At 42.1% G+C, this 27786-nt stretch overlaps 1 protein-coding gene across 6 annotated transcripts in view; it reads right to left on the reverse strand.

Moving 5' to 3' along the window:
- Positions 1–27786, reverse strand: part of KDM1A (lysine demethylase 1A) — a 170891-nt gene that overhangs the window by 121313 nt on the left and 21792 nt on the right. For all 6 annotated transcript variants that reach the window (XM_043532231.1, XM_043532230.1, XM_037881554.2 and 3 more), the window contains 4 exons: positions 24752–24885; positions 8066–8144; positions 5339–5431; positions 3663–3769 (listed from right to left, as the gene is read on the reverse strand). In XM_043532231.1, the coding sequence (XP_043388166.1) occupies positions 3663–3769; positions 5339–5431; positions 8066–8144; positions 24752–24885 (413 nt within the window). The remainder of the gene's footprint in view (positions 1–3662; positions 3770–5338; positions 5432–8065; positions 8145–24751; positions 24886–27786) is intronic.

Consider the following 27786-nt stretch of genomic DNA (forward strand, 5'->3'; position numbering starts at 1 on the left):
GATCAGTGGCCCCCAAACTACTGGATGCGCTCCCCCAGGGGGGCACCTAGAAATGTTCAGGGGGCTCAGCGGGCCCAAGCCAACCCCCATGGGGAGGGAGCACTACACAGGACTGCTCTGCCTCCAGCCGTGGCCATGGCTTCTGGCCCCGCCCCAACCCCCAGCCACAGCTCCATTTCTGGCCTTGGCCCGTGGTTTGGCTGCAGTTCCACATCTGGCCATAGCCCCAGCCCCGACCGCAGCTCTGCTCCCAGACCCTGGCCCTCCCACTCCGGGGTGGGGCGGGATTTTCTGAAAGAAGATATGGAATCTCTGCTAACATCTGTAGATGACAAAGATTGGTAAATGGCAACTGATGAAGACAGGTCACTGAGAGGCAAAAATCTGATATTTTAATATGATTAAGTATGAGGTTCTACAATTAAGAACAAAACACTGGACTAGATGGTTATTTAATCTCAGATTTCAAGTATTAAACTGCTCCTCCAAAGGTTCTGCTTGAGCATGTAACCAGCACAATCTACATCTAAATACCAAACATTCTTTAACCGTCACTCACAATAAGACAATATTGTTTATCTATTAATTCTCTCATAGAAGAGCCAGCTGCCAATACAGAAAACAGCTACTAAGCAGCTCTGCCCATTTCAGCTCAGAAGCAGAATTTTTTTTTCTTAGCACAAGGTACTGACCCTTTAAGAACCTGCTTGACCCCTTGACCCCTCCCCCTCCTGAGAACAGCTTCAAAACTGGAAAAAAAGATACAAGAGACAGACACACCCCCTGGACTGGCTGATGTATGTTAAATGGTATTCTCACTGATAGACAAGACATAAGCTTTACTATTCTCTTACAAGTAGCCAGCTACCAGTACAGATAACTAGGAAGTAGTATTTACAATCTTTTAAATCAGCGATTTGGAAGAAAATATGAAATCTCTGCTAACATCTATAGATGACAAAGATTGATAGATAACAAATGATTAAGACAGGTCACTGAGAGGCAAAAATCAGACACTTTAATTTGGGTAAGTGTGAGCTTGCACATCTAAGAACAAAACAATGTCGGACACACTGGGCTGGGATCTAGTCTGGAGAACAGTGACTCTGAAAAGGACTTGTGGGGTATGGAACAGGAAACCCAGTAGTATGCTATGACAAAAAGAGCTAGTGTTATCCTTGTATATATAAAAATTGGAATATTCAAAAGTAGGGTATTACCACCTCTGCTGCTTTTAAAAATTGCACAGACTTCAGATAAAAGCTACAGAAGTCATTCGTGGTCTAAAGAGCTCAATGTATTCAGCTTATCAAACAGAATGTTAACAGGTGATTTGATCATGATTTAATAAGTATCTACATAGAGAAGATTTCTAACAAAGACATAAGATCCAAAGGCTGCAAGTTGAAGTCAGCAAAGTTCAAACTGTAAAGATGCAGCAACTTAAACAATAAGTGCAATTAACCACTGAAACAGCTTATCGAGGAGTATGTTACATTTTTTATCACCTGGAATCTAAACAACCAAAACTGGATCTCCTAAAAGATAAGTCCCAGTTCAGCAACTGGGTTGGATGCATGATTCATGGGGTGAAATTCTATCACCTATACTATGCAGGAGGTCAGATTAGATTCCTTATGATCTTAAAAGATAGAATATGAATAGCAAAAGAGAAGGAATAAATAAATAAGCAGATTGGGCAACTTCAAAATCCGTATACTAGGCAAATAAGTGAAGGAATTGTGTAATTGAAAAGAAAAACACTAGATTCTGTCTGCAGGATTCTGAAACAATAGGAAGCAATGTCTAGATTCCAGTGTCTAGAATATTTTGATATCCATCTGAAAACGGTAGCCTGCAAGACTCCTCCTACCTTTTTAGTTATAAACATAGGGCATGGAGGGGCATCCAATTTTTAAATGCAGCTGTCCTTTCAGCGTGGAAGATGAATGCTCTTAACCCACGGAAGCCAACTTGCATTCCTTGGACAGGTAAAAGAGCTAAAGACAAATAAAAGGAAGGAAGTCATGTTGATGTGTAAAGGACAATAAGTCTTGGGTGAAAATTAAATTCCTATTCCAAGAATTATAAGAAGGTACTCCTGGAAGACACCACTTTAATTCTCTGACCCTCCCTGAAGAGGCAATTACTACCAAGAAACCATCTTTGAGAGACAAGAAAAGAAAAGGTGAATTGTGGTTCAGAGCAGATGAATGAGCAAAACAAAGGACGAAACAAATCACACTTAGCCACTATACACAGTATACTGGATGAAACCATAACTAAAAATAGAATAAAACATCTAAAATATGTGATGTGATCCAAAAACGTGATAGGTTCTAACCAGCATGCTTTCTACAAAGGAAAGAAGTGTCTCACCAACCTATTAGAATTTTTCAAACAGGTCAGTAAAGTGATGGTTAAAGCAGAACCAGTCAAAATAACTTAGACTTTCAAAAGGCTTTGACGAGGTCACTCACAAGAGACTACTAAAGAGCCTAAATAATGGGGGGAGAGGCAAATATTGTCATAAATCAAAAACTAGCTGAGAAACGGGAAAAAGAGTAGGAATAAATGGTCAATTGACTAACAGCAGGGTGCCTTAAAGTCCCATCACAGGCCTGGTGTTCAATATATTAGTGTTCTAGAAAAGGGTCTGAGTAGCGAGATAGCAAAATTTGAAGATAACAAAGTTACTTAGGTTTGTCAGATCCAGATAAGACTACAGAAAGTTCAGAAAAACTCATCCAAGCGAGGTGAATATTAATTTAGAATGACTACGTTGCACAATCAGCTCAAGAAAGTGACCTGGCATGATTGCTGGCAGGTCAGTGAAAACTTCTAGTCAATGTTCAGCTGCAGTTTAAAAGTGTGGGGGTGGGGGAGGACACGGCACGAAGGTGCAAAAATGTTAGGAACCATCAAGAATGGGACGAAGAACACAGAAAAATGTCTCTGCCAATCTGAGTTGGGGGGAAATTCCTTCCTGTTCCAAATATCGCAATCAGTTAGACCCTGAGCATGTGGGCAAGACTCACCAGCCAGACACCCTCGCCCCAAAGATTATTCTTTCTCTACTCTGGAGAAAGAATGGGGTTTTGGTGCTGTCCTGATATTTGATATAGCTGCAGTGTGTGATTGTTATATCTGTATGGACTGCTGGGGGGAACTGAAGGAACGAAAATGAGATCACAAGACTTACTACTCAAGGAAGCAGATTTTTTGGAACACAAACCCTTGCATGGATAATTACCTAAATGTGCACCCTTGGCCCAAAGAATTCCATCTCAATCTTGGTGGAAAGGGGTATTTGTTAAGTGCTTGCCTAATGATCTTCTGGACTACACAAGAGTGAGATGACGGCACTGACTACAGCTCTTGCTACAAAAAAAAAAAAGAATGATGGCACCACCACACTCTCTTAAGAGGCAGGGGCTGGTGCACTGAACAAAGAAATCTGAATATTCCTGCTTCTGAGCTGAAGTAGGTCTAGCTACCTAGCTGCCCATCTGGATTGGCAATGGTCACAGCCACAAGTTCACCACTCCCTGTGCATGCTGTCACAAGGCACTCAATCGTATCAGTGTCTTATCAGTTGTAATGACTGGCTAAATAAGTTTGTTTCATAAGCTAAATTCTCTCTTTGAGCAGCAAGTTCATACCCTGGCTTCCAGAAGCGTGACATCCATCCCAAAACTCTGCAACTGGCGAGCGGCAGCCAAGCCAGAGACTCCAGAACCTATAATGATCACCTTGCCAGTCTTCTTAGCTAGAGAAATGAAAGCATAAGTTACAGGATAGACTTGTGTATTGGTGCAAGCCTAGGAGTCCAAGCTCAATTTTAGTCCTGAAATTAGTAAGGATGGAAGTCTATTTTAAAAACAGTCTAAGAGTAAAATGTAGCTATGATTGCTTCATCACAGCTAGTTAGCAGGAAAAATCTGTATAATTCTGAATTAAATATAATCAGCACTTAGTAGCCAGCAGAAAAATGCAGGTAAAGCACAATCTAGGTAGAAAGTTAATAGCAACAGTCACCTGAACAGAGACCCTAGACTGCATGTTCACACAAGGGCACTGGGGCCAGGAGGATATCTGTAACTGGGAGGGATCTCCCTATCAGACATTCCCACTCTGGGGAAAGAGGCAGTTCCAGGAGGATTGTGCAGCTGAGCAAAGGAATCAGCTCATTTGTCATTCTGAAGGAGGGTGTTTTGGTTCCTTCTCTCTTTCATGGAGGAGTCGGAAGCATTGGGCAGGGCTGGGTCAGATGTTGGTTTGAAAGTGCAATCTGCAATCTATACACATTGATCTGCATCTGGACAAGATGCAGACTTACATGGACACTGAGGTGGTTTCGTTTTAAAAGGGAAAGTTATTTTTAAATATGAGATCTTCAAAGAAGCCACAACAGTCTTCCTCTTTGGCTTGTGCTCCCAAGCAAAAACTCACATTGCACTAAGATTTGTGCACCTTTGAGGTAGTGTCAGTGGAGGTGAATTAGCACAACATCCCTCCCTTTGACAGGTCAATCATGTACCACCTGTCAGCTACAACACTCTCAGCTTCCTGGAACCTTCCAAACAGTCCCTCAATTATGCAGGAAGTAGGATCCCCAAAAGCAAGGCAATCAGCAAAATATTTTGTTAAAGTATAAAAACAACAATGCAGCATAGGGAAAACGGAAGAGAAAAACAACACTTAGTGCAGGATCCTCAAACTGAGGAGAACGGGTGAGTAATTTGAGAGATGACACAAGGGTTGTCTACATATAAAATTGTATTGCTTTAACTATACTGGAAAAGAGCTCCCCCCACCCAATGAGGAAATCTTTAAAGGATTCTATAAAAAAAATAAAATAGAAAAGCTATACACAACTTCATAGAACTAAGGAAAATGTATTGTTCTTGCACAATAAAATTTGAATTTATTTCTCAGCCACTTCACTGGGAATAAGAACATGACAAATTTGGAAGTTTTAAATTCCAAGTGTTACACACAAACAATAAAAAGTCTGAAATATTCATTGCGAAACATTTTTTACTCCAAAGTAACTCAAATACAGGACAGGCAGCACTCGTATTGTGGCGATGAATGACAGAAATATCTATAAATATAACATCTTCAAATTTTTCAGATAATTCAGCTTTGGGCTGAGGAAAAAAATGCAAAATTTTGGCCAAAAAGGAAAATTTTGGAAGCCAAATCAAGAACTCCAAACTGCATGCCCTTCTCAAGCCTTTACTAGTGTTCCAATATGATGATGCTAAAAATAAGGTACATTTTGGGCCCACAGATCACAGAAAATTACTTAATTTGAAATCACTTGTAAACCTACTTGGTAGAGGCTTTACCCTTTTGTAGATACCGAAGTTGATTAGGCCATGACGCTCTAGATAGCTATGCACTCTGTGAACTAGCACAGTGTCACCTACAGAATAAGAAAGGTTAAATAATTATATATTTTAATTACTCTCTTTATTAAAACAATCCAGAGTGACATGTACTGGATGGCCTAATGGAATTACATAGGATGAAGAAATATTTAGACTGATGCCTACCTTTAATAAAACTAAGCACACTCACACCACCCATGTGCATCACTGTAAGAGACCATTTACTGTGCAAATTTCACTCCCCACTTTGATACTCTAGGTGAACAGTGATATAGCTGCTTTGCATGGCCCTGCAGGACCCACAGCACTAGGAACCAAAGGGATCATCTAACTCTTCCTTGATTATCCAGTGTGCAGCGCAGCTGCCTACCGGCACTGGGGAGGCACCTTTGCCTTGCTGCCATTCAGCACTTGAGCACTCCAGACAGTGTGGAATATATTTTTAAGAGACTAAATACATTTTTTGTATTTGCAGATGTTTGATTGGGGAACTGGGTCCAGTCATGATGCTACAGGCAGCTAATAAACCAGGTCTCTCTTCCTTTTCACATATTCCTGCTAAGTTATAGGAGTCCAATTCAAGTTAATTCTTTTCTGAGATTCTATCATTCACAGTTCCCCTCTACTTCAGACACACCAAGAGAGCTACCAGCACTGTCCCTGACTCTCACCAGACTCCCCATGTAAGCATGTTCAGTAGGGGGAAGCCTACTCCTTCCTCTCCATGCAGTCTGTATGCTACTTATAGATGGTGCTCACCTCCTTACTTTTTTTATTGCAGGTGCTGTGAATGTGATGGGGAGAGAGAGGGAGGGGTGCCTTGGGGTGTTTGTCCCCTCTTTTCATAGTGTCAGTCCCCCCCTTGAAATACATTTCCAGCTGAAATTCAGGAGACAGGTATAAGGATATTCCCTTCTGGTTGTTTCCCCCTGTCTGAACTTCCTTTGTCTTCCCTGTGACACTGTATGGAATATGGGAGACGCTTTAGAATATTATGGATACCAATACTGTAAAATTGCAATGAGTCATGCCAGAAATGCCATGTAGGGTATCTGCAAAAATGTTACAATTTGCCTAGTATGATAATCTTGTTTATATGTTTGTATCACCTTTGCATTATAAGTTATAGATAAGTAGGGTATATAGTTGTATTTCAAACTTGTGCTGTGCATCTGGGTGACACCCTCAGACAGACTGGCATTGGCATTGCCTAGCCTGCTTGATGGTCCATCAAGGGACATCAGCTGTACAATAAACCCATTGAAAGACCAGGGACTACACCGGATGAGTCAGCAAGCCATGTAGGGGCATGCCTATGGACAAAGAACTCTAAGGCTTTTCCATGTGCTGTGAAGCTTGTGTTTGAGACACAGGAACTACAAGCCCCATGGCAAAAGAATATACAGTAACTCCTCACTTAAAGTCGTCCCAGTTAACATTGTTTCATTGTTACGTTGCTGATCAATTAGAGAACATTCTCATTTAAAATTGCTGGTGGGGGCTTGGAACCAGCGTGGATCAGCAGCCCCCCCCCATCAGCTCCCCATTCCCCTAAGTTCCCTGTGCAGCAGCCGCCCAGCAGACTATCAATTCCCTCCCCACACTACCATGTGCTGCTCCTGCCCTCTGCCTTGGAGCTGCTCCCCGGAGCCTCCTGCTTGCTGTGTGGAGGGTGGGGGGTGGGGAGGCTAATGTCAGGGTGTCCCCCTCCCCCCTGCTTATCCCATTTCCATAGAGCAGGGGGAGGAGAAGAGACACAACAGGGCTCGGGATGGAGGGAGCTTCCTGGCAGCAGGTGCGGTCTCAACTTGCTGATCTACTTAAAAAGGCAGTGTACTTGGAGTGGGGTCAGCATACATAAAGGGGCCTTGTGCATCTCTCTCTCACACACACACAGGGTGTGTGTGTCTGTCTGCTATGCTATCTCCCCGTCCTCTATTCGTGCTGCCTTGTAGAGTGAGAGGCTACATTAACAGCTGCAGAAAGGAACTGTTCTAGTCAAAGGTGGACGAGGAGGCAGCAGTAGAAACAGTTGCTAATAACATGTGTTAAAGGTTCAGAACTTTGATCTTGGAACATTCTGGCCAAGCCCCAGAGGAGAAGTAGAAATCCAAGTGAGGGATTTCTTACACTCACTCTGAGAATTTTCCAATGACCGCATGTGTTCCACAAACATCTTCCCACTATAGAGGGAGACTGCATTTCTTACTTTAGGAACCAAATTCATGCAGTGTGGATATATTCATGTTTAAGATTCACTTCGGCACAACTGGTAAACCACTGAAAACAGCAAACACTGTAACACACGAGATTCTCTCTATAAATTAATTTTTGCTTCTCTTTCATAAGATTAATCTATCTCTAGACTGAAGTTATTCTGTGAGGAACTGTAACTTGACAGAATTCACTTTTGCTTGGAAATGTTCAGAAAGTAATTTTAGAAGTGCTCCCACATCTGATTTAAACAGCTATCCAATAAACATTCTTCCCAATTTTATAGTCAAACACCCAATGGACTCCACTTTCCTAGTCAAACATTATGGTTCTAAGAACCGAAGAAACAATTGTTTGGGACCTGGCTGAGGGTCTTCTTGATCTGAAACAGCTTTTTCTCAGCACAGACTGACAAACAGCAGCAATGAGGTTTCACTGAAAAATTGTCAACTTACTGTTATAAGGTGCTTCTAGCTGTTGAAGAGTTGCCTCGAATGTCAGCTGAATCTTTGGGTTGTCCAACCAAAGCTGCAACTGTATTTAAACAAAAACAGTATGTATGTGTGTTTAGAAAGAGAGAGAGAAAAATACACACACACAAAATCTTTAATGTTGTAATGAAGTTTCAACTCATAAGAACTCAAAAGAAGAATTTAAGTTTTTGTACAGCTGTCACATAGACAAGAATTAAAAACTATATATAACGCAGACTTATCTTTCTATGATACCGTCCTGATATTCTTAAAGTATGATTGAATGCAGTGCTTTATTTCCCCATACCATCTCAAAGAAGACAAAACACATATAATCATTGATCTCCCCATCCTATTTACAAGAAAGCCCATGAAAACACGCATTAAGGTCCCAAAATGGAAGTGCCACAACACTTTCCATAATAAATGATTACACACACACAAGCAAGCCAAATTAAGGTTGCACAGCCATTTCGCAACTTTTGAGTGCTTGACTTTGCAACCCCAGCATCCTTCCAATGTAGTTTCTTTGTAACATTGTGTTTATACACACATCACATATGTAGTAGCGCTATCCACGCAATCAGCTGCAAGGTCATTATGATAAAACTGTATTTATCTTACACCTTTAGCCATCTCACCTACACTGAGAACACTAATCCATGTCCACTGAAATTAACAACAATGTTCCAGATCCGATTTAATATTACACACAATCTTAAAAGAACATTACAGTTGTAAAGCCAAGCACTCAAAAATGCCAGAATTAAGCCTCCCTGTGCACATGCATTATGGTAATCTTTAGTTACATGATCACATACTACTTTTACCCAAGACCCATCTCATTCAGTGCACAAAATGGACAGTGTTTACTTAAGGAGCAGCTATTCAACACACTGTTTTATCCTCACTATTTAATGTGTGACCTTAATCCTTATTTACTGCACACTAATCAAACCATGCTGTGAACACAATTATTTTTCCTCGTGAGTTTTTTCTATGGCTTTCATAGAGCTGTGTAAGATCGAAAGCTTCTCTCTCACCAACAAAAGTTGGTCCAACAAAAGATCTCACCCACCTTGTCCCCAAAAGTTTCAGGTCAGACAGCCCAAAAATGAGGATCACACAACTAGTGACCACCTATGAAAAGTTTGGTTTAAGTGACTGCCCAGCATCCAGAGCAGCATTCCAAACCCTAGTTGCCTCCATCCCCAAACTCATGGTCTGAGTCTCCTTGTCCAGGCAGTCTCAGTCAAACCCTCACCAGCTCCCAGTCTCCTTGCCCTTCCAGTGCCTCAGCTTCCCCATTTTTACAAACAGGGATAATAAGACTAATGTCCATTGTAAAGTGCTTTGAGATCTAAAGATGAAAAGCACAGTCCTAATCTTCTCCTATCCTCCCAGTTTCTCCCCCTTTCCAGACCATCTCGCCAGATTTCTCTGTCTCAATCTACTTCCTGGTATGGCTTTCATTCCCTCTGTGTTCAAGTCAGATGGCTTCCTCCTCCATGATGTCTGGGTGCAAACGGGGGGGAGGGGGAGGAAGAGGCGAGGCATTGAGAGTACAGGAGAGATTGGCACCCTGCTTTCAACTTCAGTGGCCGGCCCACTCTGGAGCAGCTGGAAGCAGCCATTACATGGAACATCTAGCTTTGTCCCTGTAGCCCTGGCCTCTGAGAATAGCACATGAACAGTCTGGTCACCACTAGGAGCTGTTCAAGTATGCTCAGCAATGACAGAACTGGAGATTTAACTGTTAAAATTAAAGAAACCTCTGATCATGCACAAACTGCAATTTTTCAAAGGACTTCTAATTTCATCAAATTTAGACAGATTTTCAGAGACAGCAAGAAACACATCCCTGACACAGACCACCTGCCACGCCTGCCAAATGTCAAATCCCTTCATCAAAGCATGGAGGTGCTAGAGCTGTTCAAAGAAAAGGTGACAAGAATGCTTTAAAACGAGCAAAACATTTTTCCCCAGCATGATTTCTGATAACAGCTGAACTTTTTTAGCGGAAACTTTCCAAAAAGAATTTCAGCCTTAGGCAAACACTTGGCATGGAAAATTTCAGCCCAAATGGTTAAAGTTCTGCAAAGTTATAAGCAACTGAAAACAGTCTTATAATTGGAAACGTCAAGCAACCTTAACAATAGGCAATACTGCTAGCCCCGCTATACCTACTCATGATATGTGGGAGTCAAGAGTATGAGGGTCTAATTCGTCCCCTCTTCCTCATTTTATGCTCTTTGTACGCATTTTCTACATAAGCATTGGGAAGTGTCCCTTCTCTCACAGTAGCAATGTCAAGCCATTCTTTAGGTTTCCTATTGTGGGAAGACTTTAGCTTTACGGCCCTAGTTTTATGTAAAGTTTTATGTAAAATATTCAATTCAAAATAGTAGAACTTCACAGAGACTGAACTTACTTTGCACTGATGTCAAAGTGCAGGACAACAGAGAAGCAGAACCCAAAACTGACAAAATCCAAGCTTTTCCCAATTTCTGGATATATTTGGTAGCAGAAGTGTCCAATTGTGCTTTTTACACCATTTGGCAAGAGAAGTTTGCAACCCTATTTTGGATTTAGATCTTGACACAGTTAAGTATGGCATCTGAAGACAGAATTACTAAATGGGGCCACATTTGAAGTCCACTTGGAAATTTCAGCTAGCAGCAAATGCCTGTCACTTCATACAGGTAGCACTTTACACCTGTGCTCCATGGTCTGCATTAGTCTCCAGTTTGTTCCTAATTAAAATATAAGATGTTGGTCTCAAGCTACAAAGCCCCAACTGGTTTGGGTCCTGACTACATGAGACACCTATCCCGTCCAGTAGTACTGCAGTAGAATTCCCAGCCTAAACAAGAGGAAGCTGACATCAGATTTGTCAGCAGGGCATCCTCAACTCTGAAGTTCACTTCCCTTTTCCCAATCAAAAAAAAAAAGTTACTTAAAAAAAAACACCTTGACAACATACTACAGGACCCATCTTTCCCCAAGTGGTTCGGTTTAATGAGATATGAAAGTGCAAGCACACACAATTGTGTAGGAGTATTTGTGATGGGTGAAGAGATTGTGGAAATACGAGCATACACTGTTTACACATTTCGAATAGTCTAGCAGTTCCTCTGTATAATTTGTGTATGTGATGGCCATCCCAAACTCTCATGAATAAAATCCTTAGAACATATTATGTATTCTCTATACACAAATATTCACCCTTGTTTGTATATTATAGTTTTTGTGTCAGCAAAACCTAGAATTAGGAGGAGAGTGTTCATTACAAACCAAAACTGGTCAGGGAAGCATACAACAGCTTTCCGCTCTGAAATGCAAATAGGACAGAATCACATTCAGTGTCTCACTCAAGAATCTACCAAAGTTTGGGGACACAAACGTCACCAGTAATTGTTCTAACTGCAATGGAAAAAAAACACAGCAGACCCCGCTATATTTATACTAGAGAGGAGCTAAAAATTGCCAGAGTCCCCATTTTAAATGCAATTTTCTCTCACTCAGCTTTTTGACAACTTCATAGAAGAATCATAGAAGATTATGGTTGGAAGAGACTTCAGGAGATCATCTAGTCCAACCCCCTGCTCAAAGCAGGACCAACCTCAATTAAATCATCTCAGCCAGAGCTTTGTCAAGCCAGGCCTTAAAAACCTCTAAGGATGGAGGTTCCACCACCTCCCTAGGAAACCCATTCCAGTGCTTCACCACCCTCCTAGTGAAATAGTTTTTCTTAATATCCAACCTAGACCTCTCCCACTGCAACATGAGACCACTGCTCCTTGTTTGGTCATCTGCCACAACTGAAAACAGCCTAGCTCCATCCTCTTTGGAACCCCCCTAACTTCATCATCTGAATGTTTCCATGTCCAGTGTCAATACAAAGATGATTTTATCTATTTATTTATTTATTTTTATATGAACCCCCGGGGGGGGGGGGGGGGGGAGATTTGAGAAAGTCCTTGGGAGACATTTTCAGAGTAACTCAGCAAGAGAAAATTCAGGACTTTTTTGCATCCACATGACTCAAGCATTAGAGTCCTTAAAGTATGTTGCTTGGCAAAACGCTCTAGACCTCCCCTAGATGCTCCTCTAAATACTGACATTTTGTGCTCGAGTTTTCTATATTTGATTTGTCTCTCAGTGAACAAAATCCTTCAACCATCCAAGTTTGAGAAGGAGGGTGAAACAGTGCTCCACTTTAAAAAAAAAATATATAAAAAAATCACTGCAACTTTCTATTTGTAGGATATTGCAGAAACAACTCAGCATTAAAATGTGAAGTATGGAACATACATAGGTCTCAGGTGTAGTGTGCTTTCCTACCTTTAAAAATAGTGTAATAACTGAGTTATGAATGTTTAAATATGGATCACGGCTCATGCATAGTAGAAAATGCCCATCACTGCGTTTGTATGCTGGGGCAACTAATGAGAGTGCCAACTGCAAATCTTCCTACTTTTGAAAATATCACATGAATTTTCTTCAAAAATGCCTTGTTTAAGTTCCAGTTAGGTTTATAGCCTCATGGTGCAATTTTCAAAAGCATGTAGAGTAGGATTATGCATTTGACCGGTCCAAAAAACAAATCAGTCAACTGACCAGTCAAACATTAGTCAAAAATTTTAAAGTAACAATTTATTGGAACAGTAACAAAAAAGAGTAACACATTATGGTCTCCAACAGGCATGAGTATCTAAGGCTAAGCCTAATTACAAAAATCAAGTTAATTAACTGAGATATTTTAACTCCAAAAAAGGCAAAAAAATGAAATGAAATTCTAAAAAGAATTCTTTTGAGCAATGTTAGCTTAGCATTTAAATGTGAATGTTTAAGACTGAACAGTTACAAAAAGAAAAGAAAAAAATTAAATTAAACAGAAATAAAACACTTAGCAACTATAAAATGAACTTATGCTAGATGGTAGGCAGCAGGCCAACTCTCCAAGCATCTTATTTTTCCATTATCTATATCTTTGTCATCAAGTTCATCAGTATCTCCTTCATCTGATGAATATGGAGTCACCTCTTCATTTTCCATTTTCTTCTCTAATGTTAAATGATGATATACAGTCAGCTTCCCAGCAGTGGAGGTTTTGAATGGATGATTCCCCAAACCAAACAGTTTCATTCTGCACATGCAGTACACAGAAGTGTTAAAAGAATTTCTATCACTGTGACTAGCGTGCAAGGACGACACAGCCGTTTCCACCATGATGAAGGAGCAGCTTTGATTCAACTGCTGGGATTGCATTCTACACCGTTTCCAACTGACCATAATGCAAGAAGCAGCCCCGATTTGCTACCTCCATCAGAATTGTTTGTTCATTTGTATATTCTTTAACATTTTCAACAGCCACTATGAGGTCACAAACTAAATCAAATTTAGCAATAAAGTCTTAGCCTGGAAGCATGGTTCAAGAAGGCAGTGTTGTGATAATTGGGCCTACGAACTTACCCTAGTGGTAAGTGCAACTGTAAAAAGTACATGAAAGTTCGTAAGATACAACCACCTATAACTAGGGCCCTACCAAATTCACAGCCATGAAAATCACATCACGGACCGTGAAATCTGGTCTCCCCCTGTGAAATTTGTTCTTTTGTGTTTTTACCCTATACTACACAGATTTCATGGGGGAGACCAGTGTTTATCATATTGGGGATCCTGACCCAAAAGGGAGTTGCAGTGGGGTCACAAGATTATTTTAGGGGGGTTGCAGTATTGCCACCCTTACTTCTGTGTTGCCTTCAGAGCTGGGTGGCTGGAGAGTGACAGTTGCTCACTGAGGGCCCAGCTCTGCAGTCAGCAGCACAGATGTAAGAGCAGCAATGCCATGTCATGCCATCCTTACCTCTGCGTTGATGCTGGCAGCGGCTCTGCCTTCAGAGCTGGGCTCCCAGCCAGCAGCCGCCGCTCTCCATCTGCCCAACTCTGAAGGCGGCGCTGCCACCAGCAGCGGTGCAGAAGTAAGGGTAGCAGTACCGCAAGCCCCCCTACAACAACCTTGTGACCTCCCCACAACTCCTTTTTGGGCCAGGACTCCTGCAATTACAACACAGTGACATTTCAGATTTAATTAGCTGCAAGCATGAAATTTACAATTTTTAAAATCTTATGGCCATGAAATTGACCAAAATGGACTGTGAATTTGGTAGGGCCCTATTTATGACAAATGTTGATGGAAAGTATGCCAAGTTGTTTTCAATACTGAATACTCCTGGGGAATTCTGTGTCACTGCGCACGTGCAAAGTTCATGTCCCCCACAGATTTTTTTTTTTGCCCCACAGAAAATAGATTCTGAGGAGGTGCTGCAATTAAACCTTTCACCCACTAGGGGCTGCTGTGGAGCCAGAACAGAGGGCAGACAGCCCAAAGCCACCAGCTGTGGAGAGGGAGGAGTCAGAAGCTGCGTTCCTCACAGTGCCCTGCCCATAGGGCCAGGTGAGGAGACACAGGATATCGGGGGTGGGGGGGAAGAGACAGAGCAGCACACACAGGGCTTTGAGGGGGACACAGACTGGCACAGGCGCTAGTGGGGTGACAGCATTGAGCCAGGGGCTGAATCGGAGTGGGAATGAAGGGACACATGGGGACAGGGGGTAATTGTACTGTGTTATTTTGACAAAATATTCAGAATTCTGCAGAATTTTAAAATATTGTGCAGAGAATTTTTAATTTTTTAGCACAGAATTCCCCCACGAGTAATTGAATGTTACAAGCAGGTACAACAGAACCAAAGCCTAAAATTAGTCCAAACAAAAAAGGCCATGTTAAAATAACTCAAGGACTATGTTGAAATCATGCTTGGTAGAAGCAGAAGATATGGAACTAGAAATTAATGAATGAAAGTTGGTGTGTAGGATATTAGGCTTAATTAGTGGATGGACTATGCCACTCATCACCGGGTCCTTAAAGAAAGAGACTTTGGGAGAAGAATATGGAAGAAAAGACTACGGCTACTGATGCGAGCTTCATCAGCCTAGCTGCCTGCCCCAACAGACAGAGTCTACTGGGAGACTGGACATTCTTCATCCCAATCCTGAGGGATATCCGAGCCAGACTGGGCCATAGAGAGGAATCCAGATGACATCACCACCCCTACCCACCTCCAGATGAAGCCCAAAAACCGCTCGAGATAAAACAGGATCAAACTAACAGCAGTACTAGCCTCAGCTCATCTCAACTAACTCTCTTCAGCTAAAGGGAAAGGGAACAAGAAATGTTAAAATGAAATCCTTACCTGATAATTTACATTTTAAATGCTTTAACTAGCTTTCCTCAAGAACATAACAATGGCCATAATGGATCACACCAATGGTCCACCTAGCCCAGTATCCTGTCTCTTACAGTGGCCAGTGCCAGACGCTCAGAGAAAATGAACAGAACAGGGCAATAATCCAGTGATCCATCCTCTGTTGTCCAGTTGCAGCTTCTGGCAATTGAAGTTTAGGGACACCCAGAGCATGGGGTTGCATCCCTAACCATCTTGGTTAATAGTCATTGATGGACCTATCCTCCATGAATTTTTTTTTTTTTTTTTTTTATAAACACTTTTGGCCTTCACAGCATCCCCTGGCAACAAGTTGCACAAGTTGACACTGCACTGTAAGAAGCTGATTTAGTTGGGGCTGGTCCTGCTTTGAGCAGGGGATTGGACTAGATGACCTCCTGAGGTCTCTTTCAACCCTAATCTTCTATAATTCTAAGTACTTCCTTGTTTGTATCTTTTCTGATTCTTTAATAAAAGCTTAAAAGGATTGTCACGGTGTTTGTGTCATGGTACTAAGCAGACCGAAGTCTCCGTATAACAAACCCGGAACCTTGTTTAACACTGTTTATATTGGACAGTGACTAAGTTATGTTACTTATGGCATGCATCCGATGAAGTGAGCTGTAGCTCACGAAAGCTTATGCTCAAATAAATTTGTTAGTCTCTAAGGTGCCACAAATACTTTTTTTTTAAGTTATGTTAACAACTTCATCCCATTTATTCCATCTAAATTAATACAGCAGTAGGCAGCATTATGTGCAGGAGAGATCACATGATTCTTCCATGATATTTTAAATCGGTTATATTTTTCTCTTCAGCTTTTGTAAGTGGACTGTGTTCCGTATTCTCACAGAATATATTTCCTAGCATTTAGGAACTTGTTCTTGGAATCAGATAGTGTAGAACTATCATTTTCAATATTCTGAGTGGATTGAGTGGTTCAAACAATGAAAATGAGTTTTGCAGCCGAAGGACAGTCATCAAAAAGATCAGTGTGGATTACCTGGGGACAACACATAGCCACCCTTCCTCAGAGGCTGGCTGAGAAGCCTGCTTTTATATCTGAAGATCTTTGAGACACTTAATAGAAGATGCCCACTGAATACAACAAGGGATTATTCAGTGTGGATGAAACTGAGTGCTGTACTAAATGACAATGAAAATTACTATTTGTTTTTGAAAAATTAGACAATGCTTTTTACATTTGACACATGATGAGAACCTTGCCAGATCTTCAACATCACTGATGAAGAGATGCATTGCATGGGCAGCACACCCATAACACAGAAGTCGTTAGATACCAAGCAGCTTTCATATTAGCTGCATTGTTAATACCCAAAACCTTCCATGGACCCAATTGATTGATTATATTTTTTAACTGATCAGTACTGCTTTGCAAGCAGGCTGGCTAACCTAGTGAGGAGGGCTTTAAACTAGGTTCACCGGGGGAAGGAGACCAAAGCCCTGAGGTAAGTGGGGAAGTGGGATACCGGGAGGAAGCACAAGAAGGAGCAAACGAGAGGGCAGGGCTCCTGCCTCATACTGAGAAAGAGGGACGATCAGCAAGTTTTCTCAAGGGCCTATACACAAATGCAAGAAGCCTGGGAAACATGCAGGGAGAACTGGAAGTCCTGGCACAGTCAAGGAATTATGATGTGACTGGAATAACAGACTTGGTGGGATAACTCACATGACTGGAGTACTGTCATGGATGGATATAAACTGTTCAGGAAGGACAGGCAGGGCAGAAAAAGTGGGGGAGTTGCACTGTATGTAAGGGAGCAGTATGACTGCTCAGAGCTCCAGTATGAAACTGCAGAAAAACCTGACAGTCTCTGGATTAAGTTTAGAAGTGTGAGCAACAAGGGTGATGTCATGGTGGGAGTCTGCTATAGACCACCGGACCAGGGGGATGAGGTGGACGAGGCTTTCTTCCGGCAACTCGCAGAAGTTACTAGATCACAGGCCCTGGTTCTCATGGGAGACTTCAATCACCCCGATATCTGCTGGGAGAGCAATACAGCGGTGCACAGTCAATCCAGGAAGTTTTTGGAAAGTGTAGGGGACAATTTCCTGGTGCAAGTGCTGGAGGAACCCACTAGGGGCAGAGCTCTTCTTGACCTGCTGCTCACAAACCAGGAAGAATTAGTAGGGGAAGCAAAAGTGGATGGGAACCTGGAGGCAGTGACCATGAGATGGTCGAGTTCAGGATCCTGACACAGGGAAGAAAGGAGAGCAGCAGAATACGGACCCTGAACTTCAGAAAAGCAGACTTTGACTCCCTCAGGGAACTGATGAGCAGGATCCCCTGGGAGAATAACATGAGGGGGAAAGGAGTCCAGGATTGCTGGCTGTATTTTAAAGAATCTTTATTGAGGTTATAGGGACAAACCATCCCGATGTGTAGAAAGAATAGTAAATATGGCAGGCGACCAGCTTGGCTTAACAGTGAAATCCTTGCTGATCTTAAACACAAAAAAGAAGTTTACAAGAAGTGGAAGATTGGACAAATGACCAGGGAAGAGTATAAAAATATTGCTCAGGCATGCAGGAGTGAAATCAGGAAGGCCAAATCACACCTGCAGTTGCAGCTAGCAAGAGATATTAAGAGTAACAAGAAGGGTTTCTTCAGGTATGTTAGCAACAAGAAGAAAGTCAAGGAAAGTGTGGGCCCCTTACTGAATGAGGGAGGCAACCTAGTGACAGAGGATGTGGAAAAAGCTAATGTACTCAGTGCTTTTTTTGCCTCTGTCTTCACGAACAAGGTCAGCTCCCAGACTACTGCACTGGGCAGCACAGTATGGGGAGGAGGTGACCAGCCCTCTGTGGAGAAAGAAGTGGTTCGGGACTATTTAGAAAAGCTGGACGAGCACAAGTCCATGGGGCCGGATGCGCTGCATCCAAGAGTGCTAAAGGAGTTGGCGGATGTGATTGCAGAGCCATTGGCCATTATCTTTGAAAACTCATGGCAATTGGGGGAAGTCCCGGACGACTGGAAAAAGGCTAATGTAGTGCCCATCTTTAAAAAAGGGAAGGAGGAGGATCCTGGGAACTACAGGCCACTCAGCCTCACCTCAGTCCCTGGAAAAATCATGGAGCAGGTCCTCAAGGAATCAATTCTGAAGCCCTTAGAGGAGAGGAAAGTGATCAGGAACAGTCAGCATGGATTCACCAAGGGCAAGTCATGCCTGACTAATCTAATTGACTTCTATGATGAGATAACTGGCTCTGTGGATGAGAGGAAAGTGGTGGACATGTTGTTCCTTGACTTTAGCAAAGCTTTTGACCTGGTATCCCACAGTATTCTTGCCAGCAAGTTAAAGAAGTATGGGCTGGATGAATGGACTAGAAGGTGGATAGAAAGTTGGCTAGATTGTCGGGCTGAACGGGTAGTGATCAATGGCTCCATGTCTAGTTGGCAGCCGGTATCAAGTGGAGTGCCTCAAGGGTCGGTCCTGAGGCCAGTTTTTTTCAATATCTTCATTAATGATCTGGAGGATGGTGTGGATTGCACCCTCAGCAAGTATGCAGATGACACTAAACTGGGAGGAGAGGTAGATACGTTGCAGGGTAGGGATAGGATACAGAGGGACCTAGACAAACTGGAGGATTGGGCCAAAAGAAATCTGATGAGGTTCAATAAGGACAAGTGCAGAGTCCTGCACTTAGGACGGCAGAATCCCATGCACTGCTACAGACTAGGGACCGAATGGCTCGGCAGCAGTTCTGCAGAAAAGAACCTAGGGGTAACAGTGGACGAGAAGCTGGATATGAGTCAACAGTGTGCCCTTGTTGCCAAGAAGGCCAATGGCATTTTGGGATGTATATGTAGGGGCATTGCCAGCAGATCGAGGGATGTGATCGTTCCCCTCTATTCCACATTGCTGAGGCCTCATCTGGAGTACTGTGTTCAGTTTTGGGCCCCACATTACAAGAAGGATATGGAGAAATTGGAAAGAGTCCAGCGGAGGGCAACAAAAATTATTAGGGGACTGGAACACATGACTTATGAGGAGAGGCTGAGGGAACTGGGATTGTTTAGTCTGCAGAAGAGAAGAATGAGGGGGGATTTGATAGCTGCTTTCAACTACCTGAAAGGGGGTTCCAAAGAGGATGGATCTAGACTGTTCTCAGCTGATGACAGAACAAGGAGTAATGGTCTCAAGTTGCAGTGGGGGAGGTTTAGGTTGGATATTAGGAAGAACTTTTTCACTAGGAGGGTGGTGAAACACTGGAATGCGTTACCAAGGGAGGTGGTGGAATCTCCTTCCTTAGAGGTTTTTAAGGTCAGGCTTGACAAAGCCCTGGCTGGGATGATTTAATTGGGGATTGGTCCTGCTTTGAGCAGGGGCTTGGACTAGATGACCTCCTGAGGTCCCTTCCAACCCTGATATTCTATGATTCTATATAGGACTGTGTGGTGATATTCCAGTGCACAACTGAGTGAATAAAATACTGGCTGTAGAGTTGACAATCTCATAGTGACTGAACTCCACACATCCAGACACTATAGACATGGGAGGAGTTTGCAAAATAAGACCAATTCACTTTTTCACATCAACCGCTTCAGCATCCAGAAGTCTTCCTGCAAGCAGCTTCCTACTTGGTACTTTGTAAATTGGATGCAACTTATAAAAAAAAATTCTAGCCTAAATAATGGTTTTCAACCATATGCAAATAGATGGTGAATTTGTTTTTCTGGTCATGGGACAAGCTATTCAAAAAACCTCTTAAAACCTATGTAATGATCACTGGAAGACTTTCCAGGAGCAGGAGTTTTCAATGCTGAAGCTGATGAAGTAGCAAAATTTTAATAAAAGATGAAGAAATGGAATTAGCTTCACTTTCAGAGTCACTCATATCACTCTTCATCAAAAAGACTCCATACTTCGTGACTATGCTGCTGAAGACTAATAAAAAGGAGAATGCACAAATAAAAAATTTTGATGCAGACCTCTTTTCCCTTTCTTGCTGTTTGACTGCAATATTTGACAATAGCTAGACACATACCACAAGAATTCAAATGTATCTCCATTCTATCTACATGCGTCACATACTTAGAAGAGAACTTGCGCTAAGCTTTAACAGTTTTTCCATGGTCATGTCACCTTTTGTGGTGCAATCCAGCCCAGTGAGAGGTTGTGTTACTGCCAGCTCTGTAACCCTGGGTGCCTTAAAATGCTCTGCTGCTCGCAGCCACCACACAAGCAAGCACTGAGTGTCTGTAGGATAAGCAGCCCTCATTCAGTAACACTGACTTCAGCATCCTGCTTGTTACACCACAGGCATGCTCTGGTCTCCACCAGCCTTGGTTACTACTAGCCAAGTGACCCAAACATACCCCATTCCCAAATTTCCCCAAAACTGTCTACCCTGAAGTATCCAGCCCTCTCCTAGATCACTTGTTTTGTTCTTTAAACAGAAAACACAGCACTGGCTTGGTTTAGATTAAAAAATAAAAAGTTTATCAGGATGTAAGTGACGCCAAGTAAAAAAAAAACACCAAGGTAGAGATGGTGACAGGCAAATAAAAGTGAAAACATGCATCTAAAAGTCTAAAACTTAATCTAGCAAGGCACAGTCCTTGTTTAAGATGATTTAGTTCATCCAAATGGCTGAATGTCTCCCAGTCAGGCCCTTCCACAGAAGTATGAGTGCTGGTTTCCCTTGTCTTCTTAAGTGAAAGATAACTCTTTCCAGTCCAGTAAAACTCCGACAGGCATTTCAGAGTTCATTGACACTGCTTCAAGAAGCAGAAAGGCTTTCTGGGGAGGTAAAGTCTCCATCCAGCAGTGACAGTTGAGTAGTTTACTCCATCAAGCTAATAAGAGGAGGAGGTAACACCTTTGATGTAACTGTACCTTCACAGTCTCTGCCTGATGACCAAACTGGTTAAAAAATTGTGTTTGCTTGACATGTCTGGATCATAGACAATTCCCCATCCACTTTGTGAGTTTTGATGGTTCTGTTTACTGCATACGTAAACTGCAATTTCATTGACACTGGTCACCCTGCTTCCTTTGTATTAGAGGCCTATGTAGACCTGTTTCTACCTTGTTCAAAGAGAGATTCTGAAACATATCAGAGGTCATCCATAACTTCACATGCAGCATTATCACACATATTCCACAAGGATTTTGAGCAGTGTGTTATTAGTTTTCAAATGATACTTAACGCATAATTTGTACAACTCTCACTGCAGTAGTGTGTAGGGTGTGAATACAGGAGTGCTTAGAGTCACACAACAGTAAAAAAGTCCATACAAATTATTTTGGCTTTCCTCAACTCTGCACAAGTTATATCACTTATTAATGTTTCACGATTTCAGGAATGCTCTCTAGATTAAGTATCACTTCCATTTAGGTCAATTTTTAACTCCTGCTATTTCAGAAGATTCCAGCCAACTAAGATGTTTTCAGGTATGATGCTCTCTCTCAGGACTATTACACTAAAAAGTTAGGTTGAAGGAAGCTGCCTTAAGTCAACCTGTTAATATATGTGTCTACACTACTGGGTCCTTTACGCCGACCTGAATCATAGAATATCAGGGTTGGAAGGGACCTCAGGAGGTCATCTAGTCCAACCCCTACTCAAAGCAGGACCAATCCTCAACTAAATCATCCCAGCCAGGGCTTTGTCAAGCCTCTGTCGACTTCTGTAATCCACCTCTGCGAGAGGAGTAGCACTTAGTTCAATTTTCATGGGTCGACTGCGAGGTAGTGCAGATGCAGCAATGCGTAATTTGACTTAATTGGCCCCCAGATGGTGTCCCACAATGCTCATCTGCTCTGGAGATCATTCTCAACTCCGCTGCACTGCAGCCAGATATACAGGAAACAGCCCCTCCCCTGCTAAAGCCCTGGGAACTTTTAATTTCTCATTTTCTGTTTGATTAGTATTGGGAGCACGCCAGCTTGAGCACAGATGATCAGGGACACAGGCGAGAGGTGGATCCATTCTCCCTGACAGCCAGAAATATTTTTAACTCTGGAGCCCTGCGGGGTGCAGGACATCACGGTGGCCGACTGTGATGCTGGGGAAGGCAAATCCTCCGGTGAGTATACAGCAAGGTACTGTGGCTCTCTGCTTACAAGAGGCTGCTCCAGCTACGCAGAAGGTGGCCCTCGAACAGACTGTTTATGTGGACTGGGATAGCCTGGGAACCCTCCATGGTTATCTCTAGGAAACTTTCATGGAGGTACTCTGCAATCCTTTGTAGTAGGTTTCTGGGCAGGGCAGACTTAATTCTTTCACCATGGTAGGACACTTTCCTATGCAACTCCTGAATTAATTCTGCTGGCATCATTGCAGTACGCAGCATAGCAGCATAAGGACCAGGTCTATACCCAGATGCTTGCAGCATCTCCTTCCTTTCCACTTCTGTTGCCCTCAGGAGACTGATATCACATAGGGTCGCCTAGGACAGTGGTTCCCAAACTTGTTCCACCGCTTTTGCGGGGAAAGCCCCTGGCGGGCCGGGCTGATTTGTTTATTTGCCACGACTGCAAGTTTGGCCGATCACGGCTCCCAGTGGCTGCAGTTTGCTGCTCCCGGCCAATGGGAGCTGCTGGAAGCAGCGCGGGCTGAGGGACATACTGGCTGCCACTTCCAGAAGCTCCCATTGGCCTGGAGCAGCAAACCGCAGCCACGGGGGAAGTTCTCATTAAAAGTAATCTTACAAGGAAAAAAAGAGGACATGTAGACCCAACCCACCCACCCACCCACCCATATTCCGGATCACCAAACCACGTGGCCACCACAGTGCCTTTACTGTGCTTGGCAAGGGTCAGCAAGTAGTTTAAAGTGGCTGATAGGGGACTGGGGCCCCACACGAGAGATTCCGCCGTTTCAGAGTGAAAACGTTCCCTCCCCCATTCATAACAGCTTCTCGTGGTGCTATCGGGAAGGACCATTGTTCGACTAGCTATCTCTGCTCCCGACATGAGCTTGCCATAAACTTCATTAAAAGAGCGGTCACCGGCGACCCCAGGGGGAGAGGGCGCTACTCACTGTGGCTGGAGCAGCAAAAAGGCACAGTGCACGGTTATGGATTCTGATTATGTTATGGCTTGCATCTAGTGTAATAAGGGTTTTTGTTTTGTTTTTTTAATGAAAACGGCCTTGCTATGGAAACATTTTATTCATGTACAATGGCTCCTTTATTTTTTCCCATGACTGACAACTGGAAATGTGTGTCATCAATACCTGAAAGCAGACTTCTGGTTATTAGGAGGAGAAAGAGAATGTAGAAGGACATGTTCACCGAGATAATGAACGCCTCCGGGACAGCTGACAAAAAGCCGAGTTTGTTCTAGAAGATCTGAGCCAATCAAGATGCTCACCTTTCAGTTGGTTCACACTTTTTCCCCACAACAGATGGCATTAGCATATAGTAAAGTGAGCAATCACAACTTTTTAAGTAAGCTTGCTAACATATGGCAACATGATGCAACCTAAAATGTAGATTACCACCTACATCAGGGCATTCTTGCTGAAAAAATCTGAAAAGATTTAACCATAGTCAAATAATAGGTGGTCAGCTGAGATTATTTGACCATTTGCAGTGTTTTTGTAGCTATGTTGGTACCAGGACATTAGAGAGACCAGAAGAAGAGGCGTAGCTCGAAAGTTTCTCTTTCGCCAACATAAGTTGGTCCAGATAAAGACACCACCTACCTACCTTGTCTCTCTATTATTTGACTGGTCAATTGACCAGGTTGCCAAGCCAACACCTAAGTGACTTGGACACATTTGAAAATCCTACCCGCAGCACTTGCATTTATGTTTTAATTCAAAACATCATTAATGTAACTGAAACAGACACAGAAGCAGTTTGATTCACTTAACGAAAGTTCTTTACTGAGCATAAGTGACATGCATAATTCAATGTTTCAATATTTAGGCATTTGAGTTCCATGCGTAAGCAATTTTTTCTTAAATTTCCTTAAGTAGAAAATGTTTTCAGACTTCTTATGCAACAAAATTAGCTAAATTTCTCAACAGGCTTAGACTAAACATAAAAGAGTTTCTGCCCAAAAGGAAACTAGTTGAAAAAGTTATGGACAATCGAAAAAGAGAATCTTATATGAGACTTCTATTTGTAACCTTAAGAATGTGCACGGCATCCAAGCAACAGGTTCAACACCAGTACAGATTTGCCTATACTGCCCCTCAAAAGAATGCCTCAATCCAGAACTGGATAAGAACTACCCGTATTGACTGTGTGTGTGACAGGTTTCTGAAATAGAACAGCTCATCATAGAAACCATCAATCACCACAAGAAGCAATCACCAGACAGAGCCATCCCGATGTTCTTTGCAAATTATTAAAAAGATATGGAACTGTTCCTATCAAGGTTCCTAATATTTAAGAACTTACTGTGCGATTCCTGATGTACAGAAATACTTTCTGAGTCTGCTGCGGGCCACTGATGATGTCTGGAAAACAAGCAGCTTCTTGAGAGGTCATACGATCATGCGGAAGTCTACTTTGGAAAGCTGCACCCTCCACACCTAAAAAAAAAAAAAGAAAGAAAAAAAAGGGGTATGTCTTACAAGTATTCCAAAAGCAACTGATATGTTAGTGATTTTACTAAAAAGCTCCCCCCTCCTGGTCAAGACACCTTGAATATCCATATATAAGAATGCACCAACTGGTTTCGCCTTACACTTCCACCAGCTCCTTTTGTCTATTTCTGCAAGCCAGAAATATCTCGGCCAGTGCTTTGAGGTACAGATCAAAATTGGGCATTAGCACTAGCACTACTACAAAAGAACACAGGATTTAGAAAACAAGTAAAAGTGAGGAGATAAAAAGATATGAAAAGAAAACTAAACTGTTTTTCAGTAAGAAATAACTGGTTTAGATCTCTCACTCTCTCTCTCTCTAAGCTCTATAAACCTTCAGGAGACCCCTCCTAAGCCAAGTGGGCTGTAAACCACAAAGAGGACAATGTATAGGTTCCTCACATCTGCTCTCCAGCTTTCAAGGGTTTGTCTAGATTAACCCTGGCTCAAACACTGACTTCTTTTCATAAATCTAGAGAACCCCACAGTCCATCCCTTTAGCCTGACGAACATACCCATAATGTGTACAGCAATGGAGTGCAAATCCATGCAAGAGACTGCTATATTTTCCTGAGTGAAAGGAAAGGGAAGGAATTTTATCTTTTCCTAGGTAATGCAATGCCTAAAGTCTCCTGCTGGACATAAACTAGGAGTCATTTCTCTATATGCAAAGATAGCATCCAATTAGGGCACCTGAACATTTAACATTCTTGGAACAAATGGAAATCACAGCTTGCAGAAAACTGCAAGAACAATAGTATTAGCTAGACCATATTCCTTTAATTACAGCAGAACACAGAAACTAACTACACACAAGTCACAAAAAAAGTGCACAAAAACAGACATCTCTGCATATAAAGGAAAGGGCACATCTGGACTTCACTTTAAAGGTACATCTTACAGGCAAAAAAAAGCAGGACAAAAAATACATCGAGAGGCAAATATCAGTGAGGTCAATTTCAAAATACCAGGTGACCTAGGAAGGTTAGAAATATAAGCAGAAAAGCAGCTAAACTGGAAATACACAAGCTAATATAACCAAGGAAAAAAAATGCCAAAACACAGATAATGAAATGAGACTGAGATAGTCAATATTGATGCTGAAATTGTTCAAGAGATGGTGGTAGGCATCAAATTAGATATGACTTTGCAGTGTGTTATGGAAACAAAAATATCTGTATGATTTTAGGTTGGATGGGCAGAGGCACCATGTTACAGAATGGGAAGGAGGTGGGAGGGAAATTATCCTCTTTATGAAGGTCTGGTGAAACTGTTCTGAGCATTTTTATACCATAAAGACGAAGACCAATTTGAAGGAACTTAAAGAAAACTATTAAGGGGCTGAAGAGAGTGATTTATGAGGAAAGATTAATAGAGCTAACTATGAATAGCTTGACTGCATGACAACCAAGAGTGAAGACAACCGACTAATCATTGGCAGGATCTAAACACCACAGAGGCATATAACTGTGGCACGTGGACCCAGGAGATTATTTAGTAATATAAACTGAAAATAAAAACTGGAAAAACTAGGTTGAATATCAAGTAAGTTTTCCTGACAGCAGTATCTATTAGGCTATTGAAAAAAGTCTCCTATTGTAGAGGGTAAAAGATCAATTCTTTGGGTAAGGTAATAAGTGTTCACTAGCCCTGAGGATGGGCTACTCTATAGTTACTTTCCATCCGTCTACAAATCTGAGATTCACTGTGCAAGTATGTGTGTATAGTAAAAGTACCCTATATATACTGTCAAGTGAACCAACCTGAAGCTATCCATCACCCCCTGCATGACCTTTAGCAGAACTACCAGAGATTAAGTGCCCATAACACCAAGTAACAGCGAGGGGAAAAAAAAAAGTCTTGAAACATGGCTCTTAGAGACAAACTGAACAAATGTCAAACATGCTGTCTAGACTGTTTTAAGAGTTTTTACTGGAAACAAAGGGACAAACCAGAGACTTTCTGAAAGAACACACCACCAAGCATGTTGTCCAAACAACTAATGCAAAACTCCCAATAAAACCTTTGGAAAGAATCTAGATACATAAACCAAATCCCCTTTCCACTGAATATGGCACTGTCAGCAGAGTTTGTGTTTCACCAGTTTTAAGAGACAAAGCTCCTGCAGCTATAAAGAACCTTAAAAAGAAAACCTTCAGCTCCTACAAAAGGATTTAAAGGGATGGACCAAGTAGGGGTTTTTTTTCCCTAAGGCTGTGTTCACAGCTCAAGAGACTATAGGCTTTAATTTAAAAGGTCACAGAAACAAGCTGCCTTTGAATTAGCTTTCACAATTAAAGGCTGAGCAGAAATCTTTACTTTTATCTTGTTTGTGAATGAAGACGGATAATGAGGAAACAGACCTGGAGATCAGAATGGAATAGGTGTAAAATATAATCCACAGACACCAGCAAAATATTTTAAAATGGCCCACCAGCCGGAAGAGCTCACTTAAAACCAAACACCCTTCTAGTGGATTTCTTGCAATTGAGCAGGCTAAATTTAGATCACCTTGAGGTAGGTTAAACTATTCCCCCTCTACTCTTACATGAACCATGCTTTATGAAAAATCTCAACAAGGAATGGTAGAGTCTCATCCTGGAGGATTCACACATTTATCATCTGACAGTTTTTCTGTGCTTCTCTTTATGATTAAGGTGGTTCACCACCACAGATTCTCCTCTACTCCTCTCTCTTTTAAAAACACACACAGATTTACTACTTCCTGACTGCAGTACCAATCATTAATTAATATTTAACCCAACATGCATTTTGGTACTCTCCTTCCTCACAGGACACATCCCAAAAGGATTTTGTTGGCCATTGCTCCATCAAAAAAACAAAAAA

This window comes from Chelonia mydas, chromosome 19, assembly GCF_015237465.2.
Source record: "Chelonia mydas isolate rCheMyd1 chromosome 19, rCheMyd1.pri.v2, whole genome shotgun sequence".
NCBI lineage: Eukaryota > Metazoa > Chordata > Testudines > Cheloniidae > Chelonia > Chelonia mydas.